This window comes from Corvus moneduloides, chromosome 5, assembly GCF_009650955.1.
Source record: "Corvus moneduloides isolate bCorMon1 chromosome 5, bCorMon1.pri, whole genome shotgun sequence".
In the NCBI taxonomy this organism is placed as follows: domain Eukaryota; kingdom Metazoa; phylum Chordata; class Aves; order Passeriformes; family Corvidae; genus Corvus; species Corvus moneduloides.
Window position 1 is genome coordinate 30,210,769 of NC_045480.1, and position 23,876 is coordinate 30,234,644.

The 23,876-nt window shown below is 40.0% G+C and overlaps 1 protein-coding gene across 1 annotated transcript; it reads right to left on the reverse strand.

Annotated features, from left to right (window-relative positions):
* Positions 1-413: 413 nt before the first annotated feature.
* Positions 414-23,690, reverse strand: CNOT7 (CCR4-NOT transcription complex subunit 7). Its single transcript, XM_032108489.1, has 7 exons — positions 23,589-23,690; positions 22,778-22,984; positions 22,300-22,493; positions 19,242-19,403; positions 13,497-13,641; positions 4,874-4,984; positions 414-2,126 (listed from the first exon to the last, which is right to left on the reverse strand). Exons 2-7 carry the CDS (start codon positions 22,892-22,894, stop codon positions 1,998-2,000), a joined length of 858 nt encoding a protein of 285 aa, XP_031964380.1. The 5' UTR covers positions 22,895-22,984; positions 23,589-23,690; the 3' UTR covers positions 414-1,997.
* Between the last annotated feature and the right edge of the window lie 186 nt (positions 23,691-23,876).

Genomic DNA, 23,876 nt, shown 5'->3' on the forward strand with positions numbered 1-23,876 from the left:
ACTTTAAAGCAAATGCATCAAACTTCAGGGGTTCTTCATTACATGTGTATGCAGACTTTCCCTGGAGGCCACAGTAAGAATTCATCCTGCTTTCACTATCACTACCTTAAAGCTAAAGACAACTGAAGTTAAAACAAGTCACCATCATCTAATGCATAATGATATAAAATTACTAATGGGATTAGGATGCCTCAGAAGTAAATTGCAATCACCACTCTTGCAATTCAGGACAGTAAGAATTAAATGACTGGAAACACATGAACACAATTCTGCTCTGAATGGGGAATCAGTCAGGGAGCAGCAAGTTAGATCCCTTTATAAGCACGTAGAAGAGAACTATCATGCCTAAGAAAACAGAGCTGAACTGACTAAATAATCACATTCCAGGAAAAATTTTGCAACAAAACCACCAGTCTGTTGTTATGTAAGAAAACATTTCTTAGGCCTTTATTTACAAAAGCTTTAAAAACAAATACCCTCTGTTATGCAAATTACTTGTTTAAAAAGGACCGCCCAGTTACATCATCATAATTCAATGAGAAAAAGGTGTTTGATTTTTTGCTTTTAAGTACAAGATAAAACAGAGTAATTGGTGAACATTTGGAGATTTTCCTGCCATTGATTTCCGTGTCAAACACACGTACGCGCGCACAAGCACAGACACACAATGTCACGCATTCCATCATTTCAGGCTAGTATTTAGCTATTCAATACCAAAAATCCTTCCTGCACAACTGCTCTGTATATAGGCTATGCAGAGTTAAGAACATACTTTAGGGTCCTTTAAAACAATATATCTAAAATATATTGTAAGATATACTCAAAAATAAACTAGCATTACACTCCTCAGGTAACTTTATTAGCTGTAAGTTATTTATATTTTGTTGTCTTACAACAAATATCTGTAACATCTGTCTTTGTAACAACTACAAAAAAGCATGATTTAATTGTCCTTCAAATTCAATAATTCAATTAAATACTATTTTTTCAGATCTTTGGGGTTTATCTTCAACTAAACTGACTTACAAAAATCATGAAATCAAGTACATAATAAATATGACTTCCATAAAAAATATCTGAGGTGTACATTACTAGAATAAAAGCCACGAGGTTAATCAAGGGAAGTGTGCCATTACAAGACTCCCACTTTTCCAATATCCTTCAACTCTCAGCTTAATGGCAAAAAGGCTAAACTCATAGCTGTTCTTTTCCTGAAGGGTGTAAAGCTGTTTTTTCAAGCCTCTTTCCCCCATCACAGAGCGGTTTTAAAGCAGCAGGCCAACCAGCAGTTGACATGTGCAGGATGTGTTGGAAGATGACCGAGCACTAGTAAAGTAAGAGCAATTACTATGATTTCAGTAGTTTGTTTTGCTTGAATAAATGGAGATTATGCAGCAAATAAGTCCCGTTGTGTGGGTTGAGATACCAAGGAAATACAGCTTGAAGCTGCTGAACTTGGCAGGTGATTGTTTTCTAGCTGAGGGCAAAAGAAAAAAACCAAAACAAACTTCAAATAAACAGAGGATCTGAGTCAGAGTCGCTCTCTAAAGTGCAAATTTGATGGTCCACAATCTTGAATAGCTAAAACGCCTGCATACTGGAAGGAACAGACATAAAGGGGGAAGTTAGTTATAATCAGAGCCAATTAATTTAGAGAAGGGACGGGAAAGACAACTGGAATAACAATGTAGGTAGGTTTACCAGAATACTCATGATTCAACTTTCCCCTTCTCTCTGCCACACTGATCCTATACATGCTTCTTTACAAACAGGCATGTTAAGAGGCCAAAATGTAACCCAGAAAATTTTACGTATCAATATTAAGATCAAAACCTGTGATAGGAACAGTCAAGTTTAGTACATAGAAAGGCAGAAAAGAAAGTGTGCTGAGAAAGGGGGGGGCGGGGGGGAAAGCCTTAATTGTCCAAGGGGTTCAACCAGAGATAAAACCTATATACAAGCATGTGGAGGTCAAAAAGACGGCCTTTCATTTCATGTCATGACTGTTTGTTGGCTTCTTCTTCATAAGCGTTTCCTGTGCCATTTTGTACATAAGATGACCCCGAACCAAGACCGTATAAGTGGCCACAGTATTTGGCATCGTCAATGTGATCTTCGAAGAACATCTAAAAAGTTAAAAGAGAGACATGAATTATTGCAAAAGAAAAGGTTTGGTTTCAACAGAACTTTAGAAAGGCTTTAAAATTACTTTCCTTTAAAATAAGATATCAAATCCCAAGGTGCAAAAAATGATACAATTAGTATAATAACACACTTAATCTCAACACATTATCCCAATGTGCTATTTGACACAATTATTTAAATCTGTCAAGAAATACAATTAGTCTTCCTGTGCACCTCTCCCAATTAAATGGCCAAATGCAATGTTTTCACAATTTTGTATTATTAGTCATCACTCATATGCAAGTACAACAAATGTATTTCTCCACCTGATTTCTGTGGTGCTTCTTAAAACAGGCATATGCTTAGCTTCCATCATCAGTGCCCGTTCCCTTACCTCTCCTCAGTGTGAAGTTTTCACCATACTCTGTCTTGAAATAGAGATATGTCCTGATTTATATTATATAGGTTTGGGGGTGGGGAAGATGACCATAAAACCCATTACTGAGTTTAGAGAAATGCAGAAAGGTGCATTTTCAGCTCCTCACAGAGCAGGATGTCATTTAATGAGGAACAGCAAAATTTTGTACCAAGACTGCATTTACACATTACAAGTCTAAATTGCAAATGGAACCTTTCAGTGGAAGACAAACACTATGATATTCTGATACTCAGCCTTTCAGACTTAGGTTTTCAAGCACAAAATGACAAATTGTCTTCCAAAAATAAGAAGACACACGCACACGAACATTGTTTACCCTAAAACCTTCACAGCAATCCTGGACACCCCAGTGGTCCACATTCTGAGTCATCACAAATATCAGAAATCTAAGACAAGCAGAAGTCTGCAGGAACAGAATGGGTGCAATACACCATCTAAACATGGAAGCCTGTATATACCACACAGCTCAAAACTTCTCCCTTCAAGCTTTGCTTTTAGCAGCACAGTCAGGATGGAAAGTTCTGTACTCTAAGAATCAGAGACTTTAATTAAAAGTTTTACAGTCCCCAGCAATTCTTAATGAAATAAAACAGGTAGGAAAAGCCCAAAACAACAACTCTACTCCTGTAGTATTGTTATTTAAGTATTCCTGATGGAAAGAAGAGGATCAGTAACTTTTTTGGCTGGCACTCCCAAGACCCAGCAACCAAGTTCCATCTCCTTCACAGCAATTAGTAACAAGATGCTGCACCTCTAAAAGCACCATAAAGTCTTTTTACTCAGAAATATATTTTTAAACACTGAATTCTGCTGAAAAGGCTTTAAAAATCTACATTAAATGTATTTCTCTCTGCTTACTACTGTGTTCTTATTTAGAAGTGCTGTATTTGCAGAGTATTTATAAGTACCGAGGAAAAAAAAAAATCATTATCAGTCCATGTCTGTTGACTTAATTACGCAAGTGTGTTGCACTGAAAAACCCTCAGTGATTTCTACTTCTGGTAAAAGCTTTTATTAAATAAATTCAACCAGTTTGCCACTTAACACAAACTGCATCTCATTAAAAAAAAACTATCATAGGTTTGATTGAACCTTTACTCTAGAAAACTAGCTCGAAAGGCTGTATCTTAAGCATGATTATCATATGATTCCCTTTCTTTGCTTTGGATTTTGCTTCAAATTCAAGAGTGAAAGTTTAACAATACAGGGCAGACAGCAGGTCCTTTTTATTGCATCTGTAGCCCATGACCTGCTTGACAACTGTAACAGTTCCAGCAGAGGCAGAACAGAGTGTTAGGATGAGCAAACCAGCTTAAACCATCATTCTTTATTATTCACCTGCTGTGTCACTAATATTTGTCACAATCTTGTGGCCATTTGCTCCTTCATACAAAAGGCTGGATTCCAGAAGGTGGACTTCAGCAGATAGTACTTACCATGATTAAAAGATAAGGTTTGATATTGTCATCTATTTTGACATGGTAAATGACACTGAATGGCTGGAAGAATGCCACGTTCTGATGCACTAGCATTTGTTCAGTGCAACTGCTTTCCAGAAAAGGCCTGTTTGACATTTGATTGTTCTGCTAATGCAAAATATCCTAATATTTTCCTGTTGTATGCAGACAAGTAGCAAGGAAATGTGAAACTTGTAAGACCTGACTGTCCTTGCTGTAAACTTTGAATTAACTGACCAGTGTATAATCTTTTAGAACCTTAGTTAAACTTTGTTTCACTCAATGGTGAGGAAAAAGAAATGCATGTAAAATCTCCAAAGCAGCCTGTAAGTCATTATTTCATATACCTCTAGCCTGAAAGTTTAGCTAGAAGTGGTTAGTTAACACTCCTTCTCCACCTCCCAGCCTGCCATAAGCAGCAGTACATACCAGCTAGATATTACACTGAGCAAAAGCTCAAAAAAACCCAAAAAAAACCATTGGCTTGAGTACAGTCGCCCAGAAAAGAGTCTGGCTTCAGCAGTTCTTAACTCACTGCAGCAGCCACCTAAAAAAAGGCACTCTGCAAAACAGGTGAAGAAAAAAACACCCCAAAACTTCACAAAAAAATCCAAAAGTCGGGCCTAGGCTGGAATTGGGAAGAAATACTCACTCAAAGCAGCAAAGCAGGGAATCAGTAAGGCTGGTTCACACTTACTTGGGGGAAAATACAGATGGTCTCATTTTTGTGAATAAAAGATTGACCCCTGAGACCCCTCAGAGACCTCCTTAAAATACCACAGACTTACCAGAATTCCATGAGACTATCACAGCACATTACTATCATGGAAATAAAAACAGTATATTCACTTACTTCTCTCATTTTGAAAAAGGCCATTCCTGTGAGTAAAGAATCGGATCCTGCCTGATGCTGTGGTCCTATCCTTTCCAGCTCTAACTGCTCAGCCACTTCTTGTAATCCACCCTGAAAAAGAAAACATTTTTGTTGAATGCGGAAAAAATTTAAATTAGAAAACTAAACAGCTATATTTGGGAAAGTCTTTTACACAGGCTATACAGGCATATTTTAGTATCTGCACAGTAGTTGAAACAGTCATTATACTAGATAAATGCATACCGGGAGAATCAAACCTTCGGTATCAAACAGTATCAATATTCTGTGTCAGTATTGACTAAATAAAGCAGTATCTGCAACCAACAAAACTAGTACTCCTTATGTTCCAGCTTTTCCAGTAACCAGATGTCATTACTTAACAATCCCTTCAAGATTACTGTTGACACAATGCTTTAAAAGGACAGACTATGAACCTGTAGAGAACACACCAAAGCTGCAAATCCATCTTCTCTAAAAGGTAAATTTCTCCAGTTTTGAAAGAAATTTTCTTCTCAATAAACTTATGTGAAAAACTATCCCCTTAACTGCAAAGTGACTAAATAAACATCACTTTAGTGTCCTCTCCAAAACAGTAATTGCTTCTACATGTGAGAGCAAAGCTGTCAGAATTTGGTTTGGTTTTACATAGGTAACACTGATCAGGAGAAGGACAGACATGTAATACTGTAACCACAATCTTTTAATGCTATGAGCACATGATAGTAAAAAAATGCCTTTTTTAATTCATTAAGCTATAAAGCTACTAGCAAGACTAAAGCACATGCACATTCTTAAAGATCTAGAAAGATTAAAAAGAAAAAAAAAAAAAGATAGAATCCTTAGTGCAGCCATAAGCTTTGCAAGGCAAAAATGTTGCACAGAAGCAATGCTTTTAAATAAAGTATGCCTAGAGTTCACCTTCCCTTGCACTCTTAACCTGTTTCAAGTACAGGAAGGGAAGCAATAAGAGGCAAAAGCATAACAGTCAAAATTAAAACTCATAGAGCTATAAAGGAGTCCAAACTGAAAATCAGATCATACATTATGAAAATTCCTGTGAATCTTAGAGCAACAGATTTGGGTCCAGGTTTTTGTTTAAAAAGATAGAAGCTTCAATAATAACATTCCCAAATAACACCTACAAACTAACATGAAAACCTAGTACTGCTATAGCTAGTTTTAGTCTGTCTTGAGCAGCAGAAAAACACCCAACAATACCTGATCACTCCCTCCACCTCACTACCTTGACCTGGAAGCCAGCCCTTCCCCCATACCCAGAAAATGATGTGAGGTGTCACAGAAGCATCTCCAGGTCCTAGCCATGCCCCATCCTGGCTACTACAAAAATTCACCCTGTCCTGGCTGGAACCAGGACATTATCCATCCCCTGTTCTATATTATCTATGTCATGTTCAAATCTTATAACTTCCAACTATATACACATATACGTGCACACAAGCACAGGTGTAATTTCCATAGTCAATGGCCTTCCCTCTGAGACGCCTGTTAATTTCGTCCATTATTGTGGGTTTTATCTATCCTAGATGCCTTCCAGGGTAGGAGGGCTGGTGTGCTGTCAGCTCATTGCAAACTGCATCAGAAGCTCAGAAGCAGTGTATCTGGACCACTCCGTACTCACTGGCCACAGCAGTTATGGCATACAGTGGCAGTGGCATTCAGCAACCAATATTATACAATGCAACATTACAAACTGTTCTTACCCAAAAATCAAATCTCTTTGAGGTACGTATCACATTTCCCCATCCCTCTGTGGGGAATGTGCACCCAGGTCCTTGAGTAAAAACAATCTCATGGATGGGTTTGCCTTTGCTTGAGGCAGGACTAATCCAAACTGTCCTCCCTAACATGTTGCTCATATGCACAATGGAGATTTATCCCCTTCTGTGGTATGTGGAGGTTTTGATTGGGCAAGGCCAGCTCAACTGGTGGAACTTTGGGTGTTAACTAACCAGGTGGCCTCTGCTTAATGTAGAGTCCACTGTTAGAAGGTTCCACCACCCATTGCTTTCAATGTTTTTAACAGTCCACTGTACCATTTAATCTTCCCAGAGGCTGGTGCATGATAGGAAATATGATACACCTACTCCGTACCACGCTCTGTGGCCCAGGTGTCAATGAGGCTATTTTTGAAATCAGCGCAATCCGCTTACTGCACGTGATATCAGTCGCATGATGCGTGGAAGGGACTTTCCCTTTGAACATCCAGACCAGCACTGGTAGTTGGGGTGCCAAAAGGAGCTGCGCTTTGGTGCCAATCACTTCTGCGGCAGCTCAAACGCCTGCGTAAGATACCAGGATTTCTTTTTCAATTGGGGTGTAGCAGGCCTCCAATCCTTGGTATCCCCAACCCCAGAACCCAGAGGTCAGCCTCAAGTTTCTCCAGGTCCCTTCTGCCAGAGGCACCAGGGAGGACCATTCTCCCCAGCTGCGGTGTAAAGCACGTATTTCATACCTTGTCCGGTGTGAAACACCGGACTGGCCTAAGGGCTACTGGATGAACAATCTCCCATTTAATTTGTTCAAAAGCTTGTTGTTGTTCAGGACCCAACTTGAAATCATTCTTCTCCTGCATCACTTGATACAGAGGATTTACAATCTGATGGTAATCTGAAATATGCATTCACCAAAAACCCACAGCACCTAGGAAAGCCTGTGTTTCTTTCTTGCTGGTTGGTGGGGATCTACCTGCTATGTTGTTGACCATACCCACTGGAATCTAATGACATCCATCTCGCCATTTTCCTCCTAAAAACTGAATTTCCTGGGCAGATCCCTTGACCTGACTTTGCTTTATGGCAAAACCAGCCTTCAAAACAATCTGGTTTATTTTCTCCCCTTTATCAAAAACCCCCTCTACCATGTTTCCCCATACAACGATGTCATCGATGTACTGCAAGTGTTCTTGGAGCCTTGCCCTTTTCCAGTGCAGTCTGGATCGGTCCATGACAAATGGTGGGGCTTTGTTTCCACTCCTGGGCCAGTTAGACCCAGGTGTACTGGATGCTTCTCCAGGTGAAAGCAAACTCTGGCCTGCACTCTGCTGCCAAAGGAATGGGAAAAAATGCATTAGCAATATTGATGGTGGTATCACTTTGCTGCCTTCGACTCCAGTTCATACTGAAGTTTCAGCATATCCGGCACAGTGGCACTTAGTGGTGATGTGACTTTATTCAGGCCATGATAGTCCACTCTCAATAGGCCATACAGGATTATTAAAGGGTGAGCGAGTCGTGCTGACCACTCCTTGGCTCTCCAGTTCACTAATTAATCTCATGGATGGAGGTCACGGAGTCCCGGTCAGTGCAGAATTGTTGACGGTGCACTGCTGTGCATCACTTTGTGATTGGTACCTGCTGTTTTTTGACCCTCAGCAGTCCCAAAGCAGAAGGGTCCTCTGAGAAACTAGGCAAGGAATTTCCTCTGTCTCCACAGCTACTATCCCAAAAGCCCAACAATGCCCTTCTGGGTCCTGAGGTAATCTATGCCAAGGATGCACAGAGCATCTGGGCCAGTCACAATGGGGCATTTTTGTCACCACCACTCCCAGTCAGGCTCACTTCAGCTTCCAGTACAGTCAGCTGTTGGGATCCACCTGTTACCCCAGAAATAGAAACGGATTCTGCCCTTACTATCTTGATGCCACCAGGGTATATTTGGTGCTGGCATCAACTAAAGCCTTATATAATCTCCTGAGTCTGATGCGCCAGGCTATCGGATCCACACAGTCCAATAGATCCAGTTGTCTCTTTCCTCCACCTCACTGGTTGTGGTCATAGTACATGTGGGTTACTTGTCAATATGAACTGGAGGTCTCTTTGAGAGGATCAGAACTAACATCAGCCCTTCTATTCTGAGGACTTGCCCACTGGAAACTGGAGCAGCATTTATCCTTGAAGAATTTCCTGTGGTGGCTGTTCTTCCTCTCAACTCATGTACCCATGCTGCTAGGGCAGAGGTGGGTTTTTCATCCCACTTCCTCATGTCCTCTCCGTGGTCACACAGGTAAAACCACAGGTTACCTTGTGATGCGTACCCCTCTCTCTTGAGCAGGCGGGCACTTGCTCCCAATAGCAGATACTCTGGTCCATACTGGCGGGGCATGGGACATCTCTCCAGTTTGCTCAAGTCTTTTGAATCTGTCTTTCCACAGCCAAGGAGAAGGTTGGTAAGGGGGAAAAGAGATGATCTTCATATTACTGGCGGCAGATAGTCAGTCACCTGAAGCACTGCTTTTTCTCCTTCTTTCATTGACACCAATGCCAATGAGTTGGCGAATGACAATGGAGTGCTCCGTACAAACTTCTGCCACATGGATTGTGTACAATGGACCTTATCTGGATCTACAGGGGACTCCTTATTTGAATCCTTACAGATCACCTCCAGCACAACTAATTCTCTCAGGTACTGGATATCTTTCTCCATGCCATTGCACCTGCTTGGGCACACCACTAGATCATCCATGAGAGAATACCTTTCTCTCACACTTGACAGAAGTCTCCTCCAGATGCTGAGAGCTTCTGTCCTCTTCCCAAATCCCCACCAGGATAGGGAGACCAGTTGCTTGGCTTCACTACTATCTAGTTTCATATCATGGGCCATGATATTCCAGTGTCAGAGCAGCCAGCTCACCAGGAACTTTCATGACTGGCGGCTGAAATCTTTTCACTTAGCTCACCCAGGGATAAGAATTGAGTGATTATCTCTGGCCCTGCCTCTTCCTCCTGTTGTGAGAGTTTGACTTCCTATTTATCCCTCACTATGCAAACTGATTTGGTCCTGAATTTCTTTTTCTGTGTAGGTGTGACTGTTACCAGCACAAATTGTTCTTCTAGTTCAGCTGAAGTTTGAGTGGTCACAGTGCCTGTTGATCTGCTTTCCTCCTCCTCCCCCACAGGTTCTGTCTAGCATTGAACTATGTCCAGTAAAGAGTAGCCAGGGGCCAGCACACTTGAACAAGTTGATTCTTTATGGAGTTGCCACGGCATTCTTCTTGCAAATATTCTGTCACTTTATCAGGGTCCTGTAGTGATACTCTCAAACCACTGGAGGAGAGAATTTTCTCAAAAAATGGCCCATTTTATTCCACATTCCATGCTACTCATGACTATCCTCCCTCAGGACAGATCTCTGATTGACTTCCCAGAAATCTCTGTCCTAAATAGACATGGTGTCCTAAATAGACATGGTCAGTACATGGTTTAGACCACACTGAAGAGACATGGCTGACGTAAAAACAAGAGCATGTTTTCCTTAACATCCAAAGGAAATTCCAAATTCTCAAAAGTTATTCTAACAGGCCAGAAGGAGAAAAAGGTAGTGAAAAGCTGGGGAAAGCTATCCTCTCCTGTCCTCCTCTCCTGTCCTCCTCTCAGACTAGATAAAATTAGTAATGGACTCCCAGAGGTAGCACCCAAGGTAAGGGTAGGAGAATAGCACTGAATACACATCCCAACATAACATCATTGCCCTTGATGTTATCATGTCATAAACTAATAACCCACAATACATCAACAAAGCAATCTTGATCTGAAAAAGAGCACCCTGACGGGCACATAGTACATATATAGAAACATATACAGGGTTAGGTAGCACACTCACACAAACAGACCAAGCAACATTGCAGCCATTGGTTCTGAATCCAATAGACCTAATGCTCAGATGAAATTTGTTTCCAACCTTCTCTGGTCAGATCTCAACCCTTCATGCCCCACACTGGGTGCCAAGTAAGGCTGTCATGGTTTAGGAATGGTATTCTCGAATTTAGTGTTCCCACTGAAACCACTTCAAACTACACTGTGCCGCTCACTTACTCCCCCCCTCTCCCTGCCCCTCTCCTGTGGCAGACTGGAGAGAAGAACTGGAGGCACAAAAAGGGAAGATCATGGGTTGAGATATGAACAATTTACTGGAAAACAGCAGCGAGATAAGAAAACAAACAGAAATAGCAACAATACTAATCATAGAGTGTGCAAGAAAATAAACATTATTGCTCACCCACAGAAACCCCTGACAATACCTGATCACTCCCTCTACCACACTACCCTAACCCAGAAGCCAGCGCTACCCCCATACCCAGAAAATGATGTGAGATGTCACAGAAGGACCTCCATGTCCTAGCTATGCCCCATCCTGGCTACTGCAAAAACTCACCCTGTCCTGGCTGGACAGAAAAGAAAAAAAATAGATTACTGAGATTCTCTTTCAGGTAAGCCTTTTGCACTCCAGATAGGTATGCTTCTCTCTTGGAGAAGGATGAATTCTTTCCAAATTTTCAGAGTATCAACCTTCCAAGAAAAAGGCCACAGAATAATTTACAGAATCACACAGCCACGGTCAACAGCAAATCTACTTCAAACTCTCACTTCACGGCAGTCCCAGAGCTTATTGTTCTGTACAAATTAAAATTAAAATCAAGTTTCCAACAAGGTCTACCAATCTACATTACTTAGGATTGCCACTACTATCAAAAGGTTTAGAATTGTCTACATAAAAAGATTTTTAGACAATAAGCAAGAGTTTAACCTATAGTACATTAATATCTCAACTCTCAATCTGCATACCAGTAAAGTCATAATAACATACTGCACATTCACAGAGTACTTAACTCCACAAAAAAGGCATCAAACAGATTTCCAATTCTGAAGCCTATTTCTCTTTCCAATGCCAAGAATCTTTCTTGGGTGTGTAGGGGCAGAGAGTGGTGGACCTACAGCAGATCAGTGACTATCATACAAAAAATAACTTAGACAAGTCAATAAAAGACACCTGCACAGCTGTTCAGTTCACTGCAATTTAATAAAGATTGAAAGTGACACACATTAGGAGACAGCATATGCATTTTTAGAGTTACAACACTGAATGTTTAGTAATTTGTTTCAGGCAGCTTCTCTCAGTACAGTTCAAGTCCACCATAATTTCATCACTGGTAAGTATGGAGGGGTAAGATAGGCCATTTCCCTTCCCCTGTTGTCACTATCAGTCTGCAGGTTAGGTGAGTGGATCAAAATTTACTGCAGGAAAGCTGACCTACATATTCAGCTCTGAAAAAAAAAAAAAATCACCCTTGTTCTTATGGTTTGCCAAAACAAGACCTGTGAAGGTTCTTCTTGTCTTCCAAAAAAATCTTAGTGTCTCTAAACAATGCAGGTTACACACAACTATGCCTTAATTATGTCCGAAACTACAATACCCTCTTTCCCAAGCCCACTGGGAATGTCACCTCTGAATGGTGACATGGAACATCAATTTGTCACCTTTTCTATGTCACTCAATTTGGAACATACATTCTGTTCTTGCGTTGTGTCACCAGATAAGCACCAGATGCTCTACTTCGCTTCACTGGGAGGGAGAAAGTGAGGACATTTTGAGAAGGGCTCCCCCACCCCCAATTTAAGCTTCCTAAAGTTTAGGAGCATTTAATTTTTGTTCCTGGCCTCTGTGGAGAAGAAGTGTTTTTAAGATGTCCTCTAATACACAGCCAATTGCCCAGATGATTATACCAATAACAACTGTATATGAACACAAATAAGTACACTTTTCTTACTAATTGGAAGGGTCATCTACATTTTCAACATTAATTTGATTAACAAAGGATTCACACGATTTACTTCCCACAAAAGTAGGCTACTACTCAAAGTGACACACTCTGCTAGTTCATCTCAGAAAAAAAACAGAGGACTAATAACAGCACACAGATCAGTAGTTCAGCACGATGAAGTGGAAAGCCATTCCTTAGTTAGGATTTGGTTTTACTAAGGTGAGTGTTCTCTTCTTCCTGCAGGTTTTCATTAAGAAAGCCTAGAGTTAAATTACTTTCCATAAAACCAACAAATCATCAATTGCCTCAGATGAGTGATGCACCTCACTCCAGCAGCAGTCCACACTATTAACAGCTCTTTGGCAAGTAAAGCTGTTAACACTGCCTTTAGTATATTTCTTTCGCTTGCTGTCTCCCCCTTCATACACTTAGCTCCAGTTCCCACTCATTCTCCAGTCCAATAAGGTATCCAAACTTTATGCCTAAAAGAGTAAGCCAGTTAGCAGCCCCACTGGCCTGACATGAGACACTGGCTTCTATTTCATTTTTTTTTCCTAGAAGTCACATGTTGTCCCTGAACATATGCTGTTGTTTATCTTTGCTTATGGGGCCATCTGAAACATTCTTCACTTCATTTCTCTTCCCAAGACACTTACACATCATCTCCTTGCAAATACCTTTGCCTAGGTATCTGAAGTCCTTTAGTGGACTGCACAATGAGGAAATAAGAGTATATGAGACCCATCGATTCTCATGGCTAAGGAAATGAAGAATTAATTCCAAACATGGGTTTATCATCTATCATTAAAGTAATGTAAATACAGTTCCAACATGATATTTTTAACTGGTAAGGAATTATAAAAATTGGTTTGTTGTCCTGCCTGCTTCTAACAATGCCTTTAATATTAAATATGTAAAGCTTGAGACAGCAATGCTTAATATGTACCATCAAAGCAAAACCAGACAATAAAAATAGAGAAAGTATTTTTAAGCATGAGGTACTCTGTCTCCAAATTTGTTCCAAACCATTAACAGATTACTTACCTTCAGATTTTTGCAACTCTTCATGAGATATTTTACATCATAGATGACAGGGAAAAACAACCGCAGTATCTCAAAGAAGTCCAGCTCTTCCTCAGGTAAATTGGAGTTTGTCAGGATTTTGATTAGATAGCCAAAGTCATATCCGCTGCAAATTAATAACAAAAACAATATAAGCAAGTAATTTAGAAGCATCCTTCTCACTTCCAATATCAAAACTTCATTGCACATTGACAGGATATTCTGCTTGAATTCAGTGCCATTAAGACCAGCTTTTATGAAAAAAACTAAACTTCAATGGAAATGGCCCCATTGCAGACTCCAGAGAAAACATATTAATTTAGTCTGAATGAGGCCAAGTGAAGACGCAAAAAGATCCTACAGGAGTTTCTCTAAAACTCGAAATAAGGCAGGGCTGCCGAGTCTTCATCTGATAACAAGAACTTCCACCAGAAAGACTCCTAAGCTGGTTTCTTTCACATAGACTGGAGCTTCTCACTACAAACTGAGAAAGAGAGAGACTTCTACAGTTCCTGAAATCCAAAAGATTAATGAGTTTCTAGAGCCAATGCATGTTTATGCCTGGAGGAAAGTTTAACCCTCAGCAACAAAGAAGAGGATGTGTCTTTCAACTTTTCCAATTAAATCAGCATAGAGACAACTAAAAACTTTAATAGCTTGTAGACTATTACTCTTTCTGGAGGCCATGAGAGAGTAAGCTGGAAAAATTTTTGTTTGTTCATGTAAGTCTGCAGGAGGCAGCAAGATAACTGAGCAGTACTTATTTGTTAGAAGAAACTGAGGTATTATAGTGGGTACATGGTAGAGAGAAGAGTTTGGAAAGGCTTCCTCCTCCATAGCTCAATTGAATGAAGAGGAAATAAGAATGAGGGAAACAGCGTACTTTTACAAAGAGTTATGAGAGGAAACAAGAAGGTTAAGTACAGGAAAGACAGATGTCAGGTATTAAAGCAGGACTGAACACCAAAACAAAAAGCAGTGATGACTAGTTATGCTTTTCCCTAGGATGGCAGTGATTACAAACCAGATTATTTGTGACTTCACCATGAATCTCATCTGTTCTGATCCCTTGTACTTGCAGCACTGCTCATGCACATATGCACTAAACAGAGGAGTGATACTTTCCCTTCCATGTTATTAAGTTTTCATTGAATCAAATCAGTTTCTAGATTTTACTGACATACAATTTAAAAAATGCCTGTACTAACAAAGAAGATGAAACACACAGCAAGGCTGCCTCTACTGAAGGCTCCATCAGTTCTTCTATTTAAGGAACCTTAGCATAGAGCTGAGAGATGATTCAAGTGAGCAGGTGGCCACTACACACTCCAAATTTCCAGTTTCAGACTTTGTGTTCATTCTCGATTACACAAGGATCAGGCTCAAAACCAAGAATTTTGCAATTTGGTAAATACTGACCAGGATCTTTAATTGTGAGATAAGCAATAGAAAAGACAAATCAGTTAAGAGCACTATACCACTGCTCCTGCAGATATTTAGAATCCATGAAGAAGAGCAGTGACTTCTGATGTAGGCTCAAGGCTTCAACTTGCACACTCAATGCAAATAAGTTTACTTTTTGAACCTTTTGTATACAATAAGGTTATCTCTGCCATCTTTATACTATTAATTTCTAGACAGAGGGTAGAAAAACCTGGAACATATTGGGAGTAAATGGACTGTTTGCTACAAGTCCATTAATACAAGATATACAATAGCTATAGACTATTACAGATCTCCCATGGGGGTTTCCAGTGCTCTAAGCAGAAAGTTCATGTTGAACTGTATCTGGCGCTTTGAAGCTGTGCTGGCCACCCTCCAATCTCCACAGCAACAGCCACTGGCCAGGGAGCAAAGGAGCCAAATATGAAGAAAGATTTCAAGTTGACTCTTACAAAGTAAAAACTGTAGCAAACTTGGCAAAACAGTAGCTTGGAAGTCTAATTTTATTAGATCATTTGAAGGGAGAGGGAAGTGGTGGGAAAGTCTGCATCAGCATAAAGCCCTCTATAGAAGAAGAAAAGAAAAAGCCACAATAGCAAAAAAGGCTGTTCAAAAAGATGCAAAAAATCACTGTTCAGGATTAAGGAGACTTACTCCTCTAGAGTTTATTAACTCACTGAATTCCCAACACTGATCATCCTGAAGGTTCAAATGTAACAGACATATCAAAACTTTTAAAGTGAAAAACACCATATTTGTACTACTCCTCTTCAAAAAAAAGGTTTTTTGACTTGTCTTCAAAAAAAATGTTTTTTCTTTAAAGAAGAAACTAATCTCTTTAAAGAAGGAAGTACTTCAAGAAAAGGAAAGCCAACATGCCTTTACTATTCATATTGAGAGGGAGCAGGTGATTACAAATAGAAATTTTGATTGAGAATTACATACTTTTTTCACTTGGAGATTGTAGCAGATCCAAGGTTACAGACATAAAACCTGTCACTCCAATTCAAGACTAAGATAGTAAAACAAATTTTGAGTGGCCACTGCTGAGTGCTAAGAGAAGGCTAAGAAAGTCCATGGTGAGCAATTATGTAATTACCTGCTAATTAAAGAAGTTTTATTCTAATCCTCTAACAGTGATTAGTGGTTGGTTTATACCCTGAAGCACATAGGCTTCCTTGCCTTAAAAAACTTGCACCATTTCTAATATAATCATCTGAAATTGCTCAGCAAAGTGAGACACAATCTGTGGAGCTATACAACACAAGCACTCTTACAGACATTTGTTTTGTTTTTTCACTGAATATGGACAGCTCTAGGCAACAAGACAAGAGTAAAGATGAAACATGCCTCTATTTCTTTCCCTTACTATCAAGACACAATTCAGACAGCCAATTAACAATGAATTCTACACAAGCACCAAGCCCCTGAAATAAATGAAAACTTGCAAGAGCTGAGAAAGCTTTAGTTCATTTTATAACGCTAACAGAAAAGAGCCAACAGATTAAATCTTACTAAAATCAGTTAGACACAAATGATTATTGAAACACATTAGCTTGGAATTTTCCAGCATCCCAGAAACATCTGGGTTTTTGTTTTCAAAAAAGCATGTTTTCACGGACCCTCCATAGGTAGACAAAGGAGGCTGCAAGCAAGTGGACACTCAAAGCTTCAGCAGAGCAGTCAGTTGAACACCCACAAAATCAGCATTTGAGCTGTTCCTTCCCACCCTGCTAGAGTGACAAGCACTCACAGCTCTTTTAACTGTGATACAAATCATAAATTCAGGGCTTCCCCCTCCTCTCTCATTGACTCAAATGCATTTTAACATGCACACACACAAGATTTGATGAAGTTGTCTATGAAGTTGCAATACACAAGAACTGGTGACAGTAAAAATATTTCTTCACTCCTATCTCCTATCTGACAGAACTGCAAGTCCACACAGATTTGCCAACATGTCAGGATGCCAAGGCAGCTACATCAAATGCAGAGATAAAAAGCACACAAAGAGAACTATTTGAGAAGTGAAGAGCTTAGAAATAAACTGCATAAAAGTTCAAGGAAATCAAAGACTGGAAAATGAAAACCAAACCATAACATCACACTCTGAGAAAGGAGTAATTCCTTCTGCCCACTTACTATGGGACTCAAATTGTAAGAGTTAGTAGTAATTTAAGCATTTTAAGGAAACAGAGGCAATAGCAGAGTCAGCAACTACCAAGCCCAACTTCATCAGTAGTCAAAGACCTACTGCGTGGAGAGCCTAAATGGAACAAATTTTCAACTGACTGCCCTGCTGCTTAAGTTCCCACTGACTGAACATAATCACAATCAAAGATGTATTTAGAAACAGCTGCTCACTATTCTTTGTGGCACATTTTATATGACCCATACTCTTCTATAGCTTTGTGCAATTTTGGTTTCCTCAGAACTTAACCCACTTACTCCAGGGTTTTGTGCTCAGTATAATATCAACAAGGTCTGGAAAAGCACAGAAGCTTTTAAACACAATTGTGTTTGATGAACATTTGCTGAACAGCTGTCCTAAGAGGATTTCTAAAGACACTTCCAGTGAAATCCACAGCAGAAACTCATTTTAGCACAGATGAAACTGGACTTCTATCAATAAAGCCATTTCAAAAACCCTTCATAAGTCGCACCAGTGAAAAATGGCATTACTGCACATGGCTTGCACTACACTTCGACCAGCCTATTAGTCAGGAATCACACACACTAAATATAATTACGCTCTAAAAAGAATTCCTAGTGTAGAAATTGCTCAGGTATACCTTATACTGGGTGCTTAGTCATCAGGCAATATTGGAAAAACACCAGTTTGAGGCTGAAGCTGTTTCTACATGGCATTCTCTGCTGAGGCACCAATTATATGTATAACCTGCCTCCCCTCCTCTTGAGCCACCCAAGTTATATTACTGTAGTCAAGTGTAAATCACAAATATACACATAAGAGCCCTAATACTGTGTTTAAGAAGCTGAAAAAACCTTATTTTACTAATTTGGCTTTTGTAGTTATTTTGACCCAGTTTATGGCATTCTTGTTACAGTATTCTTCCCCAAGGCATTACTGTAGAAGCAAGATAGCAAGAGTAGGATTAGAGTCGTATTGTGAGTTGAAATAGCTGTAAGTGGAAGATGGAAGTGACAACTGTGCTCAGAGGATCCTTCTTTGTTTACTGCCTTTTCTTTTAAACCTCTCTCCTTTGGAAACTCAGGCTAACACTTCCTTCTACAAAGCAAATCAAAACCATGATTTCTGCAACAACTTTATATGCACCCTTCTACTTACTGTTACACACTCCTTGCCAAAACAATTCTTATTTTTCTGATCATTTATTGCATAAATACTTCTCTAATTCCATGTGACTTTGTCTTCTCCAACTACTAATACTTACAGATGAAGAATTTTTTTTATAATTTCATTATTTACATACCACCCACCAACACAACATAAAAGATAAGCGTGTTCTAGCTGACACTAGTTTGCTTACAGCCTTGTTTATTCGCTTTACCTTGCTGACTTCCTTAGAAGCCAGCATTTAAGACATCAAGTCAAGGGCATTACATAGCAATAAGCCTTTAAAGCCACTGTTGCTTGCAAAAATTCTGGCATATAGTTGGCTAAACAATGACTACTGCATATGTTTTAAAGTGTTAAATCGTATTAACACTCAAAAATCTTTCATATCATGGCAGATTCATAGAGATTTAGCACTCACATTTCTTATTTCTACTTGAGAGATTGACTCCATTGATGGAATAAGCAGTAAAATATATGCATAAGGCTTATCAGGGATCTTCTTCCAAGCTGAGTAATTTTCATCTGCTCAGATTAGCAGGAGATTTACAACAAATTCAAAAGTGCATTAAAAAACTCTTCACTGATAATTCTCTTCCATGAAACAAACAATATTTCCTCAAGGATTGCTTAGGAATAGTTTGCTTTTAGCATTGTTTCTGTCACTACTTGCACGTGTACAGTGCCACCTGCTGGCTTAACAGTTTCGTGTTTTTCAGCTTCAGTTTTCTGGTCACTGTGTAAACACCAAAGCTAAAAACACCAGTAAAAACCCCTGTCCCCTCTATTCTTCCAATAAAAAAATGGTGTTAGAGGTATTACAGCAGAAATACTTTTTAAGTCTTACCGACGAAGATACAGGCTACATACACAGCACTTAAACTCAGGACAAGTGAAATCCAAGCTCTAGAATTCAATCACCAATCCGAGGTTGAAACCTCAAATACTTAACATGCAGAATTTACCTATGAAAGGAAAGCCACTTGACTCCTTCACACAATACAACTCCTGATGTCATAAGCAGTTCTGCAAAGTATTGTGTCTCAATTCCTTCTTCTTCATGCTTTTTAAACTGGATACCAGATGTCGTCAACAGTTCAATAGAGTCCTGAGCATACATATCTTCTCTAAAAACAGAGAGGAAAAGTAAATTTCCAAGATCTACAAGCTTCAATGAGGTAACATTTCTTTTTTGTTATTCGTTCCACGGACTTCATTAGCACAGAGCAGGAGCAATTTGACTTTGTTCCAGGTTAATTACAAAACCAACCATTTTTCAAAGTTTTTTTTTAAAACTTTCATTATCATTTCACCATTCCAAACACCTCCCTTCTTACCACCTTCATTAAAAAATTAGTTCCTCCTCCTCCTTCCAGTTACCTATAACCACTCTTTTGCAACCTACAGACTAAAGTGGATCTATGGAACTTATTGGGTAAAATATCTGTATTAATTAAATGAATTGTGACAAATCAAATATAACAGCTGAAGCACTAACACATTACATTACAGAACTATGAACAACACACTCCAGATCCCAGTACTGAGTTAGTCCTGTGGATAACATTTCCCAAAAGCTTTTTGTGATTTCAGCTTACATAAATGTTTAGACATATGTTCATCAAAATTTCTTTCTCAATAAAATTAGAAATGGAATACTTCCTCCATCTAGTCAATCCTTAGAATTCAGGTAACCTAACTTTTTCTTTCTAAACAACCTGTTTCAACTTTAAAAACCTATTTTGGACCTCAAATTTAACAGGATGAAATAAAAATTTCTCTATGATTTGTTTGATCCCCTCCTTCCTCTGTGTTTATTCCCTTTAACACCAACTTTTTTTTTTGTGATGTCTTAAGGATTTCCTGCTGAAATTCATGTTTTGGAGTTTATCATCCCCCTAAAGTTTCATCTGTATCATCATTACAAAAACACAGAATGGTTAAATAAAGAAAAATAAAATAATTCAAGCATAAATCTACTTAGAAAATGACATTCATTTTGCTATCCACAACATGCTACTCCACAAAGTCTCTTCAGTGTACAGTTTTAAATTTTAATAAAAATAATCAAAACAAAAAACAAACATAAAAAACCCCAGACAAGACAACCAATATATCAAACTTGACTATTACATTCATAGACCTATATTCCCTACTCCTAATAGCAAGTCATCATTCTTTAGAACATAGAGATACATCCTCAAGATGTGTTATACCTTTTTCCCTCCCTCCCCACACAGCTGCTCATTACTTCTCCAGCTTTGAGGCATCAGCTTCTCAACACCTGTCTATCTCCATAAAGAACCCATCCAAAACTAACACACCATTTAACAAAAAGGGGGTTTCATTCTAGTTGCTGCTCTGCACTAATCAGGTGCATAGTGTGATTAGAGAAATATTTATGCTCTTCAAAAGCACCCTAAAAACAAGACCTGGCTGGAACCACACACACAAAAATTTACCTTCTAGGAACAACCAACAGCTGTTTTGCTTTAGGAGGAGAACCCTTGGCACAGTGCCACTTCCCAAAAGGATGTTTAGAAACAGACAAAAATAAGTAAGTTGTCCATCCATGTAAAAAAAATAAATATATATTCATTTTTCACACAATACTTACCAAGCTTATATTTCTCTATAATCACCCCTGCCCCATCCATCAACTAGTAACAAGGTAATTTGGTGATTACCTGTATCTTGCCTTACTAAGCTGCCTTATCTCTACAGCATCTGGCACAAATGGATGGAAAACTACTTTTGATTTAAGTTGTTTGATATTAAGTAGACCTTTGAAGCTCAGAAAATAAATAAAGTGTAGCACAGGCTCTTCTTCATAGATCACAGTTTGGAAGTTATTAATTCACTCCTCTTTCTCCCATAATTAGTAGGATTAATATATTCTTCTATTTAAGAAAATGGGTAACTTCCACTCAGCATTCATATGGCCAGGTAAGATCAGAGATACCAAAACATTAAATCTGCACTTACTTTTCTTTCAAGAGACAATTCACACAAGACTAGACAGAGCATGTCATTGCTCAGACCAATCTGTTTTGTGACAATCCACAGCACTACTTGTTTAAAAGAGCACAGAGAGGCAGCAGCAGTTTTCCTCTTAACAACCCCAACTACTCTGAAAACGAGTCATTTTATCTGCAGAAAAAACAAAGGTCTGTTCTCTAAACCTCCTTTGTAGGCTGTGGTTTCAACTCATGCATATAAAGTTGTCCAGTTATCAACTTGTAACACAACTGCCAAAAACCCCAAGGCTTGAACACACTTATGTGTGTGAGAAGTGTTTGCCCTGATATTCAATACTCAACATATGAAAATCTATCAGACCAATTATGGTTACTTCAGGGGAAAAAAAATTAAAATCAAGATACTAGTAACTTTGTCAACCAGCAGCTAAAGATATAATTAGAGACCAGGTAAGTGTTTAATCCCCCTAAAAAAGTGAGGTTTATGGTTAAAAAGTTTTATCACTGATAAAAATAACATTATGAAATAAAGTTCATGGTATTATTCCAATATAGTCAAAATCAGCTTGCTTTTTAACCAACACTGGAGACAAAATAATCCAGAATTATAACGTTTGACATACTTTTTTAATCACTTCGGTAACTTTACTTTTTTTTTTCTTCAAGTGTTGGTATTTTCCATTTAAAATATGTAAAGAAACAATATGTAATTTCTATAACAACTAGGAAGAGTTAAACTGTTAAGGCTCAAGCACACTGAAACCCCAAACATGAAAACACAGAGCTGACTCTTGCACTAAGTACAAATGCCTTTCACAATTTTTTTTTAAAAACTGCTTAGCATTTTTGACCAAATTACCAACAGCAAGACAGACTACACAGAAATGAGAAAAGAAAGCATATTTGGCCAATAAAAATTTTCCTTATGTGAGTATTTATGGTATTCCAATATTCCCATCAGATAGATAACAAAGTTGCTATTGTATTTAAACATTTTCAGTAGACCAGAAACATATGTTTAGCAGCACAAAAATTGAACACTTACGTCAAGTTAAATTTAAAATTAAATTGCCAAGTTGAAGTTCCTGGAGGGTATTCGCCTTGCTCATTCATAAACGTCAGTCCTAGCTGAATTATTTTTAGCAAGTCGACATTGCAGCGTAAGAGTTGGTACTGATAGTCTGCGTTGCTTCTGAATTCTCCAATAGGCCTTGCAACTACTCCTGGAAATTCTGTGTCCTGCAAGAGCAGAATTATAACTTGAACACATGACAACCATTTAGATTTACACTACTCCTCTGCAATAAAACATTATCTAACCACTTCATAGCTGAAGAGTACTGTGTGTAAACTCAACTTCTAAAAAGGTAAAAAAGATTAGGATCCAGATGTTCATACAGCGTTAATTCATCATTAAGACTTCCTTATGCTTTCAATCTAAAAGGACGAACAAGTTCACTGACTTCAACTGAAGTCACGATTTTTGCAGTAATTTGCTAGACAGACATCAAGCATCCACTTACCATAGCTACATAGTTATACTTCCGTATAACTTGACGAATTTTCTTCATCTCTTCATCCAAGTTACAAGCCCAAACTTCACAGATTCTTTGGCTATGGTCTACGGTAGCTGCTGGCATAGTGGGGGGCTTTAGAGACCATACATCAAAAGTTATACTTGACTAAGGATCGGTTTCATAAAGAGGACTTCAGCTGTTTATTTTTTTAGCCTAAGAGAGAAAGAAAGAAAAGCATGAAAGTTTAAGTTTTTACTATTCGAGTATCTGAAAAAAAAGGTTTAAGCACCACAACCACGTTTTATCCTTGTAGATTTCATAAAAGCAGGGCAACATAGCCACGAAAACCACAAGAATTCCGGCTCCATGAGCTCAGATTACCACCAGAAACTAAAACCCTACAGTTTCGTTAGCGACTGTTTCTCGCACAAGGGCGGCACGCCGGCGAGGCGCACGAGTGACACAGATACCGGAGACACCCGGGTCCCCAGGCGCTCCTGCCCCGCGGCTCGGAAGGGCGCGTTCCTGCGGATCCCAGGGCTGCGTGCAGCAGGGAACGAAGCGGCAAACCAGCGGTACGCCAAACCCAGGGGCACCGCCGCCGGCCTCCCGAGGCGGGAGCAGCTCCGCCAGCTCCCAAGGGCCGCGCTAAACCAGCGAGCGGCGCGCGGAGACCGACACACGATCGGCCGGGTCCCCGCGCGCGTAAAAGGCCCCGGGAGCGCCCGGAGGAGCTGCAGAGCCCGGGGGTTCCGCAGGGCTCCGTGCCGGTGCCCCCGCCCGCTCCCCGCGGCGCCGCGGCCCCGCCCCCGCTCACCCCTCGCGCTCCGGCCGGGCCGCGGCGGGTCTGGGAGGCCCCGCGCGGCCCCCGCGAGCCGCAGGAAGCACTGCTGCCCCCGGCGCCGCCGCCGCGCGCACAAAGCCATTACATCATCGCCGCGCGCCGCGGCCTTTCCCCGCTCCCGCCTGGCCAATCGCCGGCCGCGCCGCCGCTCCCTCCGCCCCGCCCCTCCACACCTCGGGTCGCGGGCGCGCGGCGCTGACGCGGCCCCGCCGGCGGCGGCTCCGGGGCGGGGCAGGGGCGGTGGCGGGGCCGCCGTCGCGC